General features: G+C 39.5%; 1 protein-coding gene across 1 annotated transcript; it reads right to left on the reverse strand.

The window, feature by feature from the left end:
• On the reverse strand, window positions 1-9,001 carry ak1 (adenylate kinase 1). The gene is made up of 7 exons (XM_083902506.1): window positions 8,878-9,001; window positions 3,532-3,565; window positions 2,832-2,867; window positions 2,574-2,737; window positions 1,774-1,890; window positions 1,487-1,678; window positions 1-87 (listed from the first exon to the last, which is right to left on the reverse strand). The coding sequence occupies exons 2-7, from the start codon at window positions 3,536-3,538 to the stop codon at window positions 16-18; spliced, it is 588 nt and encodes a 195-aa protein (XP_083758632.1). The 5' UTR covers window positions 3,539-3,565; window positions 8,878-9,001; the 3' UTR covers window positions 1-15.
• Window positions 9,002-11,326: the final 2,325 nt, after the last annotated feature.

The following is an 11,326-nucleotide window of genomic DNA, read 5'->3' on the forward strand; positions in this document are numbered from 1 at the left end:
TCTAGTCATGTTGTTTTACTTTTTTAGTGAATCAATGGCCTGGCTCACTTGGCTGAAGACTTCATCCACTGGCAGCTCAGAGTCCACCTGCACAGAATCAACACGAGAGCACGTGTAAAAGAAAATAAATAAATAAAAATACACGTGGAAAGTAAACAACCGTCATTGCTGCATAAGTTATAAATGAATATTAAGTACAAATCAATAAAGATACATTTATATATGTATGGATACCAAACGTTTGAGTTCATCATCACATGTATATTCTGTATCTTGTATATTTTCTTGATTTTTCCCACTTAATTATTTTAGCGATTTATAAAGAACATTGAAAATTTAACTAATCGTAATAGTAAATTATATATATACATAAATTATATAAAGATGTACACTACCGTTCAAAAGTTTGGGGTCACTTGTAGAAATGTTATTTTTGAAGGAAAAGATGTTTTTTTCTTTAATGAATATAACATTAAATGAATCAGAAATACACTCTATACATTGTTAAAGTGGTAAATGACCATGCTAGCTCTGGTCTGGTTTTTAATGGAATATGTACATAGGTGTATAGAGGCCCATTTCCAGCAACCACCTCTCCAGTGCAGGGGCGGAGCTACGGGGGGGGCACTATTTATTATTTTTGATTTTAGTAAAGAAAACAAAAGCTTCATACCTGTCATGTTTCAATCCATAACGTAAGAAAAGTGCACAGCAGAAAGAGAAGGAGGGAAATGAAGGAGAAGGTAGTGAACTGGAGAGACCAGGAGGCTCAAAGCAGAAGAGAAGGAGAAGAACAAAGAAGTGAAGGAGAAGAGGATGTGAGGGATGAAGAGGAGGAGGCTGCTGCAGATTCACAAAGTGAGACAGAGGCAGGGAGTGACAGGGAGGAAGAGGGTCCTCAGCCTTTTAAGATTGTTTTTTAATATTTTTAGTTATTGCACTTTTTATTTCAGATTTTAATTTTGCTATTAATACTTTTACTTTTTAAGAGATGCACTGGGCTTGTTCCTGTTGTTCATGATAAAACAGTAACTCGGTTTAAAGTGCTTTTTATGTTTGTTATGTTAAATCCATTTACATTTGGGGATTCTTGCATACCGTCCTCCCATGCCACCCTGCCAAGACCTCTTGCCCCCGCTTTGCCACCCCATGTAGCTGCTCCAGTGTTCTAATGGTACATTGTGTTTGCTAATCACGTTAGAAGGCTATTGGATGATTAGAAAACCCTTGAAAACCCTTGCGCAATTATGTTATCACAGCTGAGAACAGTTTTGCTGATTCTTTGACGAAATTCTTTGAATAAAAATCATTATTTCTAATCTTGTCCTTGTCTATGACTATATTTTCTAATAATTTTGCAACTCTTTTGAAGAATAAAAGTGTGACTTTTAATTGAAAACACAAACAGAATTGTATAGGTGACCCCAAACTTTTGAACAATAGTGTCAGGATTTCACACATTTTGTGTTTCGGCGTCTGCACTCACCTTTCGCACAATACCACGGCCCTCGTAAAAGGAAATAACTGGCTCGGTTGCTTTGTAGTACAAGTCCAGACGCTTCTTGATGGTCTCCTCGTTGTCGTCGGTGCGACCGCTGGTCTCGCCGCGCTTCAGGAGCCTCTTGACCATCGTCTCTGCTTTGGCGTCGACGTACAGCAGCATGAAGGGTTTGCCGATCTGGGGGGGAGATGATCAAAAAACAGTCAATTCTTGTTTCTGTCGGAGCGTGGATCAATTTAAGCCGGAAGTCTCGTGCGCTTGCTTCTCTTTACCTTCTTCTCAAACTCCTCTCCCTGCTTCACTTCACGGGGGTAGCCGTCGATAAGGTAGCCCTTGGAGACATCAGCCTTGGCGATCATGGCGTCCCTAATCATGTCCAAGACTGTGTCCTGTAAGCATGACAAAACAAACAATGTTAAACCAGCTATGTTCCAGCAGCTCTCTTACCATCTTCCAAGGGTTAACACTGAACTAGAGACAACGGCATTTTCTTACTACTCATGGAATAACTTTTTAAACTCATTTTAAAGCTTGATCATATCAGATTTTATGTCTATACGCAGATTATCTAAAGGTGAAGTAAGTAGTTTATAGTGACATCTAGAGGAGAGGCTGAAATTTACAACAACAAACTGCTCCTCTGCTCACCCCCTCCCTTCCCTTCCCTGAGCGCTACAGTATCCTCAGCCGGTCTCTAGCGTTTGTCTATACAGGGTCCAGTAGAAACATGGCGTCGTGGCAATGCAGTAGCGGCCCGCGACCATGTTATTTTACATGACTTTTTGAAACACTACGAAAATGAAACAAAAACTATTATACAGCAACTAGACAATGCAGGAGCACATAATATGTATAAAAAAGTGGATTTTGGGTCATATAAACCCATAAATACTACACAGTGTCCCTTTAAATGAACTATAACTGGCATGCGAGGAGGTTTTTCTTCTCATAAAAGAGATTTCTATCTCAGGGACTTCCTGGTTAAATGAAGGTGATATTAGGTTATAAAATAAAATTAAAATATCACTTCAGATAAAAGACAATGCTTTTTGGAAAATCTTTAAATTCTAACCAGAGGCACAAGTTCTCCCTTCTGCATGATGGCCTGGAGCTGCTTGCCCCTCTCAGAGCCAGAAGACACCTCTGCACGGAGTAGATCCCCAGATGACAGGTGGGTGTATCCGTACTTTGCTACGATCTTCTCACACTGTGTGCCCTTTCCAGACCCAGGTCCACCTGGAAATGAAAAAGCAAGAACGAAAACGTGAGACGGAAAGCACTGGGCATGAAGAGCATAACTGTGTTACTGCTAATTTAGTAGTGTACTCACCCACAACAAAGATGATCTTGGCATCTTTAATTTTGTCTGAAACGAGCAGGGTCATTAGTCAAATTGTGTAAGCATGTGACATTTTCTTTTAACCAAAAAAAAAGAGTTTTTAAAACAAACCATGAGGAGGGTTAAATATGTTATCTGTGGTGCAAGTATTTCCCATTTTTTTCCGCGTGCAAGCACTTTTTGACTGTGCTTGCTTCTGTGTAGGTTTGTGCTATAACTCAAACAGTGTTGCCACAGCAACTGTTGTCACCAAAGAACATTGTGTAGCAAGGTATAACTGCATATAGAACGCTCTAATACAAAGCCTCAGTTGTAAAACCTGATCACATTATTGTTACAAAGAACTGAAAAGAAGAACAAATTTTGGTCTTGTTTTTAATAAAGGCATTGTGTATTATTATTTAATCAAACGTGTAGTTTGTATGAATATTGTATGAGTGAAACATTTGCTTTAATCAAATAGTAATATCACAATGTATGTCTCAATTAAAATGGAAATAAAAATAAATAATAAATAAAGTATTTTCAAATGTCAAATGAAAGACGGCCATTGTATTCTCACAAATCACCAGAAGAGGGCAGTAGAATACAGGAAATCACATTGATTCCCCTCTCCAAGACCAATATCAAAATACAAGACATGGCATCATAGATCATATAGAATTTACAGCTTCAAAAAATAATCATTTACCTGCCATTGTTTTGTGTCAGATGATATCCTTTGACTGGAGAGAGAGGGAGCAAAATCATCATCATCATAAAATCATTATCATCATAAAATCATTACAGTAAAATGATAATCATACCTAAGTTTTGCTTAGTTATTTTTGCTATGAAATTGCCTCCAACATTACACATATCTGTCTCGCTGAAGATGACATAAAAGGACCTTTGATAATTTCCCATTAAAGGACAGTGAGCTGTTTTTGAGGGTGGTTGGTGATGATGGGGTTGTTTTACTGCAGTAGGCATCCATAATGATGCATTTCTCCATTAGATGTAACCTTACTTCTTCTCTTTCTTTTCCATCTCTTGTACTATCAGTATGTTCTCTATAAAGAAGACGAAAACAAAGTGTTTGAGCAGTGAGCGCGAGGTAAAGAAGCAGGAGAATAGACAGTCGATGAGAAGAAAGAAGGAACATGACAGACTGGGTCATGTAGGAGTTTTCTAACTCCAGAAGATGGCAGTAATGCAACATCATGGATGCAAGCTGCTGTTAACGTTATACAAGTCTCAAGTTTTGGCTCCACAGTTTGAATTTATTGTGAATGACTAAAGTAGCTTAATCAAGGTCATGTACTGTCATTATTAATGCTCTTAATGATACCTGAGGCACTAGAGACAGCCGAAGAAAGGGTCACAGACCCGGCTGCCGGACTGAAGAGGTACACAGGAGAGGACCGAGGAGAATTTACAGGATATTCTCCATCAACCTATCCCAAGGTCTACTCTCAGTGTCAGGGTAGTAAGACAACCCAGGGCTAAGACTGAGCAACACTGGAAGAGCATATGGGGGAAAAAGGCATCACATATACTACCGTTCAAAAGTTTGGGGTCATTTAGAAATGTCCTTATTTTTGAAGGAAAAGCTCTTTTTTCAATGAATATAACATTAAATGAATCAGAAATACACTCAATATACATTGTTAATGTGGTAAACGACTATTCTAGCTGCACATGTCTGTTTTTTAATGGAATATGTACATAGGAAACAGTTTTGCTGGTTCTTTGATGAAAGGGCAAAATTGTTATTTTGAATCAAAGTCATTATTTCTAATATTGTCAATGTCATGACTATATGTTCTATTCATTTTGCAACTCTTTTGATGAATAAAAGTGTGACTTTTAATGGGAAACACAAACATTTCTTATAGATGACCCCAAACTTTTGAACTGTAGTGTAAAAACAAAGCCCAGTGGGAGGCAGACCTGAAAGCAGACCATAGCAACATCCCAGAATAAAGATCACAATGGCAGACATCCAAGAAAGAGTGTCCAAAATTAAGAGCTGGGCAGCACCAGGCCCTCACACGATACATACTGGCTGTAGAAGCTAACCCTCTCCTCATTAACGCCTGGCAGCACTGACGAACCAGCTGCGTCTGTCTGGGAACCACCCAGAATGGTTGACCCCGTGAACACAACTGAACACGATTTGAGCTGTGCAATATGAACAGGACTAAGGACCTTCATCAAGAACTCAATGGGACCGTGGAAGACTCTAGGACACATGTGTCAAACTCAAGGCCTGGGGGCCAGATGTGGCCCGCCACGTCATTTTATGTGGCCCGCGAGTGATTAATTGGTCTTAAAAATCTGTGTTAAAATAGGTCTATGCTGCTTTACGGCGTGCATTGACCATAAATTACATTTCCCACAATGCATGGCGATTGCACAACAAAGTGACGGCACCGCCACTAGATCGTAGTGTATCATTGTATATGCATCATGCGACGAGTGAAATTGAATAAGTAATGAACACAGAAAGTTATTTAGCAATATGTTACAGAGTAGTTACCTTTATGTTACATTCTATTTGGTTACATTTAGTTACATTTATTCTGTATGGCAGTTACATCTGGCCCTTTGAGGGTAACCCTTATGCTGATGTGGCCCTCAGTGAAAATGAGTTTGACACCCCTGCTCTAGGAGAAGCCGCTGTTCACAAAGAGTGGCTTCAGATACCGCTTCCCAAAGTGGGGGCAACAATCGGCCACTCCCTCTTCATGGATGATCTCAAAGCTGTGTGCCAAGAGTGAGCGGGGTCATTGAATCACTGATCCAGCCCCACAAGGGTCTACAGCGAAGATAATTGGAATGTCATTCGGACTTGATAAATGTAAGTGGCCCAATGATCTCGAAAAGACCGGAAGATGATCAAAACTGAGGGAAAGCGACATAGTAGAGAGGTCCCACAGGAAAACCAGGACATAACTACACCCAGTAAGACAGATCCTGAGTCAGCTGAATGTATGGAATAAGAGCCAAGCCACAAATACTTACACCCTGCTGGTAATAGGATACCCAGCTAGCATAGTTGCTATACATACACAGTCTATATATATGATAGCACTGGTAGTATTATGCTGTCAATTTGTTTTTCTGATGAGTATTTTGAGCACAATTTTGGGGTGTAAATATGCAGAGCTGCATTATGACTTTTACTTCAATCAATTACTGGGACTGTAGCGTGAGTGAGCATAAGTCGTAGCTTTTAACGCCCCATTGTGCTCTCTAAATGTTTTATGACGATCTTAAGACAACAGACGCGTGGTTTCCTGAAAGAGAAAACGGGTGTTGGCTGAGTGATTGTGTTATATTTACAAAGATAGTCCTGTGTCATGTGCTCAGGTCATATGTGAATTTTACACTCATAGACAGTTGTTCCCTTGCCAAAATAACCACATAGTTTTGCATTTTCTGCAGGGAAGTTCTATGTTTCCACAAAATTTGTCCTGTGTTGACCTGTAATAACTTCACCGATCCGTGGCGTTAAATCCTACTCAAGTGTTCGCGAAACTCACATCACACGTTTATGTGTAAATCAAGTGATATGAAAAGACGCTAACATTACATTCCAACGAGAAGCAAACACCTGATTTCTTTGGTTACATGCTGGCATCCAATCTACGAGTTGGCATGGTTGCACTTCGATCTCGGTGTGGTCGCACACAGAAATTGACTTAGCATGCTGTGCATTGAAAATACGATAAGCACAAGTATACTGTGTTGTTGTACATGACTTGAATTTGACCTTGTGGCCCTTTCAATAGTTCCGGCACTATTCAAACAACTATGGTGCCAGAGCGGCAAATAAGCTCTCACACGAAGAGTGGAGATATTTTGCACGGGTGCTGTTGCTTCTCAAGTGTCCAGTTTTATGTCGCCGTTCCATTAACCCTGGACTCTGTAAATGTCATGTGGAGGCCTTCATCTCAATCAGCACAGGTCATGATAGGAAATACCACGCTGGCCTATTATGGTGTCCTGCTCCGCCAGACACGCTCTGGTTTTAATACAGTCCAGACCACATTACACGGCACTCTGTGTGGGAAGTCCATTCCAAACTGTGTTGGATGATGCATTATTACCGGGCAGCAAATACAAGGGCCCTTATGTATTGGCAGTGTGGTTATAGAACAGAAGTATCCACTGGGATGCCATTGAAAAGAGTGATGTCAAAAATAGCACCCATGCCTCTTCCTAAGTTAATGTATTTATGCCCCAGTCTATTGTAATCATGCATTCCCGTCGTCCATTTTAGAGGCATCCTTTGACAGTTGGAGGTTTTATTTACAATTAATCAATCAGTTGAAGAATAGTACACGCAGATTGCCAATTTTGAGTCTCTTCCAGAAGAGTATGTATGTGAATGCCTGTGAAGAACACTCTTTTTTCTACTATTTCAATTCCAGTATTTTTTTTTTTTTTTTAATTATTGCATATCTGTTGTGGCATTTAAGTGATTTTCTGACATGTATGGCTGTGTCTTTGACCGTGACCCAGATATTTAATTATTTGTATTTTATTTTTGTTATTCACTAATGACACAGACTGTAAGACTGGGCCCCAGTTTAAGAACCTGGCTGACTACTATAACACATGGAGAAAGTTCAATATGAGATGATTGACAGTCTTCATAAATTGCATGATGTTTGGCAGCCATTCCTGGATCGCCTTACAAAAATGGAATACAGCCTCCAACTAAATGAAAAAACAGTGTGCCGTTTGTCCTTTTAATTTAAAGTTTGTAATTTAATTAGCTGTACTACTGGCACAGCAGTGTAATTATGCCTTTTATATTTAATTCTTATTAGTTTATTATTTATAGCTATGCTTGTTCTTGTATATTTTGTGTGGTTTGGAAAAAATTCAATTCAACTCAAGCAGTAGAGCATTGCCTGGCTTTGTTCTGATCTGGGGCTGTATCAGTACTGGACATGTGGTGAGGCATCTGAGTTTTATACTGGGTACTCTTCTCTTACAGCTACATAAATAATGTACTACCATGCAAAATTGCAGTGCAAAATGCAAAACTACATTAGAGAGACGCAATCTAATATGATTTTTGTGTGAACTACTCTTGAAATTAACTACACGGACATCAGATCTATGACTCCACCCCACTTTCCCATCATCTCATCTGTCCCTTCCTCATGTCTTATGGCTTTTGTAACATTCTCTCTGCTAAAAAAAACTCTTGACCTCCCGCAGCTGTTAAGGGATAGTGTGTCAGCCACAAGGTGATAAAGTTTAGTTGCTGCACTGTGAAAGAACCGGGAGTGAAAAAAGTGAAAGTACAAAGCAACTTGTATTTGTGTGTGTGTGCGTGTGCATTCTCTCTGTTCACTGTTGGTTACATGGAGACTCAAATGCATTTTAATCAGGTGTCCTGTCCCTTTAAGGGAGAAAAGGGGACTCTTTGACGTCAGTGCAGTGGAAAAAAATATATATATTCCATGTTGTTAGTGAAGGGATGGAGCAGAGATGAATTCAGTGTTAGCTGCGTTTCAGTGTGTGTTTTCAGTTGTGAGGTACGGTTCACTGGAATCAATAGCACTCAGCTGCTAATCAGCTGTTAATGACAATTACTGAGGCCGAAAAGCATGACAGTGGAATTACAGTGAACCTTCAGGCTGCAGATGATGAAGAGGAATGTTAAATTGTCATGAGAGAGAGAGGAGGAAAACTGTCATGGAAAATGTCACAACAAATGACTTGATACTTCTTTTTTAACAGAGCAATAAGATCATGTATTCAGGGTCATTACTGTGCATGACACACACACACACATACTTCACACTTCCGATTGTATCAACCACTATGAACCATGATCGGCTAAGAGAAAGCAGATAACCGTTTACAATCACAGCCCTCTGTTATTCTGTTATTCTTCATCCCATCAAAGAGCCCTGCCCACACTCCTCCTCCTCTCTGACAGCTCTCTGTTCCTCATTCCCGCTGACAGAGTGAAGACTCTGCCATGTCCCCTGCCTTCTCTTCCTCTATGGAGGCTTTTGTCCTCTGTACTGACCTCTCTTTTTGGCGCTGTGGCTCTAGATCCCAGTGCAAGGAGCTGCTGTGCCTGGATCCCCCGTGAGTGCAGTGTGTGTATGCGCAGTTGCTGCTGAACGGCAGCCCTCCCTCCCCCGTGCTACGCCTTTTTATAGTTCGGCTGAGCCTGTTCAGCCTGCGTTGCATTCTGGGTGATAAGTGAGGAGCGATCAGCTGAGGAGAAGGAAGGAGGGAGGGAGGGAGGGAAGTGAAAAATGAATGACGGGGAGCAGGGCTGAAATTAGAGGCAGAGGGACAGTGTTATGGATCAGGTTTTTAGTTGTGGTTTTAATTTCATGATTTACAGTGTGCAGTCTTTGGGAACATTTCTTAATCTGAAAACCGGCTCTTTGAAGCAATACTGTCAAACCTGGCAGCACAGCGCCAAGGACAGAATATTCACATTTCTGAATGACCAGGTTTTTGAGCGGTCAAATTTCACTCCTTTCACACTTTTCCTGGCTGCTCCTTTGTGTTTTCAGTCACACTCCAACCTAGTTTTACTTGCACAATATTTCTGTTGCCTCTGTCTGTCTTGACATTACATAAATAGGCTTTATCAGGATTGTGTGGCCCTAATTTAACAATGTTTGCTTCCCTCTAACTTATAGTACACGCTACAGCTTTCATTTTATAAGGAAAGTGTACGTGACATTCATTGGATCTCGTTGATGAGATTTAATCAAAAAGGGAATGATAACCTGTTACAACGACAGACAAGAACATTTGTGAATATTGTGTAATGGCATGGGAGTAGGTGTCATCATAGGGGTAACACATTCTTCACATTTAGACTTGGTTGTGGATGTGGACAATCAAGATTTTTTCTTATACTGGGGCCTTTGTGCTTAGTTCTTTTTAAAGAATGGGCTTGAGAAATCCAATCCCTTCATTGAGTGTGAACTTATTTGCTAGTTTTCACAAATGAAAGAGGTCAGGCTTGAAACCTAGACAAGACTGCTTTTTTTTTGTATCCAAAAACAGTCCAAACAAAAACATCTGAAACATTTTATTAAAAGCATGAAGGGACATATTCATGTCTTTAAATGGAACATAAATACAAAATATTTATATGTACAAATTATGGCAGAGAAAAACGCGTACCACATACTTTTTTTTTTATAAATGTTAATTCACAAAATACAGAAAAAAGAAAATATCTAACGTTGCTCCCAATGTGGTTGTTAATCGAAGAGAGATGACTTAAAACAGAACCAGTGTGATCTACAATGTGATCCATCCGGTTTCAGAAATCAGTCTTTCTAAGATTCCTATAAGGTCTGAGGTACAAAAATGAGGTAAGCACTAATTCTGAATAAAAAACAAAGTAGCCCAAAAGTAAAATATTTTTCTTTCTTTTTTGCTTTGTGCAGCAAACCTACACCAAAACTATAACACAATTACAACATGGTCATACAAATATTCAGGATGGGAATCACATTTATCCACAACCTGACGGCACTCTGTATCTCACAGATGTAATACAGGGTTTTGACCACAGGGAGGCACTGTACCAGCACCACAAAACCCACAATATTGTTCATGGTATTAGAATAAAAGCTTGAAGCACCCACTTTCTCTTTTTTTTTAAGTAAGTTAATAATTATAATGGCAGTAAGTAGTAGTCTGTTATTAGATGGGCAGCAGATAACATCACTTTAAAAAGACAAGCAGAAATATTCAGGAGTTTGAATTATGACACTACTCTTACATCTATAAAATAAACAGCTATTTTATCATTTTTGCAAACCTCAAGTTACTGCATTTACTGGTGCATTTTTCTTTTGTTAAAAAAATGCATAAATCCACACAAACAACAGTTATGTGTGAAAGGCTTGTCACAGTCAGTCTTTTGATTGGAATCGTACTTTGTCAGAAAAACTAAAATGTGGTTCTCAGTCCTGTTTACACTGTTCTGAAGCAGCCTGATTAACACCGAAAGGCCATGCCCAATACTGTGACTGCACAAATAACACCACTTCTCTATGAGCAATGGGAACCACAAACATTGAACGATCCAGGCTATCTACACTGACCCACTTTATTTTGGGTTTTTTTCAGTGCAAATCTATAGTTTCTCTCTCTGTGATCGCCTGTCTTTGTTTACACCAACTCCATTCCTGTCATTAAATCTTTGTGATTTCCATGACTCGAGTGACAAGGCTCTGCGTTCATCGTTAACCATTGTGTGCTTCTCGAAACCACATCTGACACAAGCAAATACAATCTTGAGTCTGAGATATGCTGATTAAGGCATCAGAATGAGTTCATCGACCGAGTTCTCTCGCTGTGTTTCTCCTTCCTTCTTAAATAAAAAAAAAAAAAGCTTAAATTCTGCTAATTTCCCGTTACATTTACACGCATTTTAAAATAATACACAGACCCAACATTTTATAGAGCACCAACTATTGCACATATAATTTGTCTTG

The sequence above is a fragment of the Microchirus variegatus genome (assembly GCF_963457635.1).
Source record: "Microchirus variegatus genome assembly, chromosome: 16".
NCBI classification, from domain to species: domain Eukaryota; kingdom Metazoa; phylum Chordata; class Actinopteri; order Pleuronectiformes; family Soleidae; genus Microchirus; species Microchirus variegatus.

What these genes read in the sequence shown, in the direction of transcription:
- ak1 (XM_083902506.1), bottom strand. An exon ending in CAAGATCATCTTTGTTGTGG is followed by an intron (nt 2,738 to 2,831) that starts GTGAGTACACTA and finishes TTTCATTTCCAG; the next exon opens with GTGGACCTGGGTCTGGAAAG. An exon ending in GCCGTGGTATTGTGCGAAAG is followed by an intron (nt 88 to 1,486) that starts GTGAGTGCAGAC and finishes GATTCTGTGCAG; the next exon opens with GTGGACTCTGAGCTGCCAGT.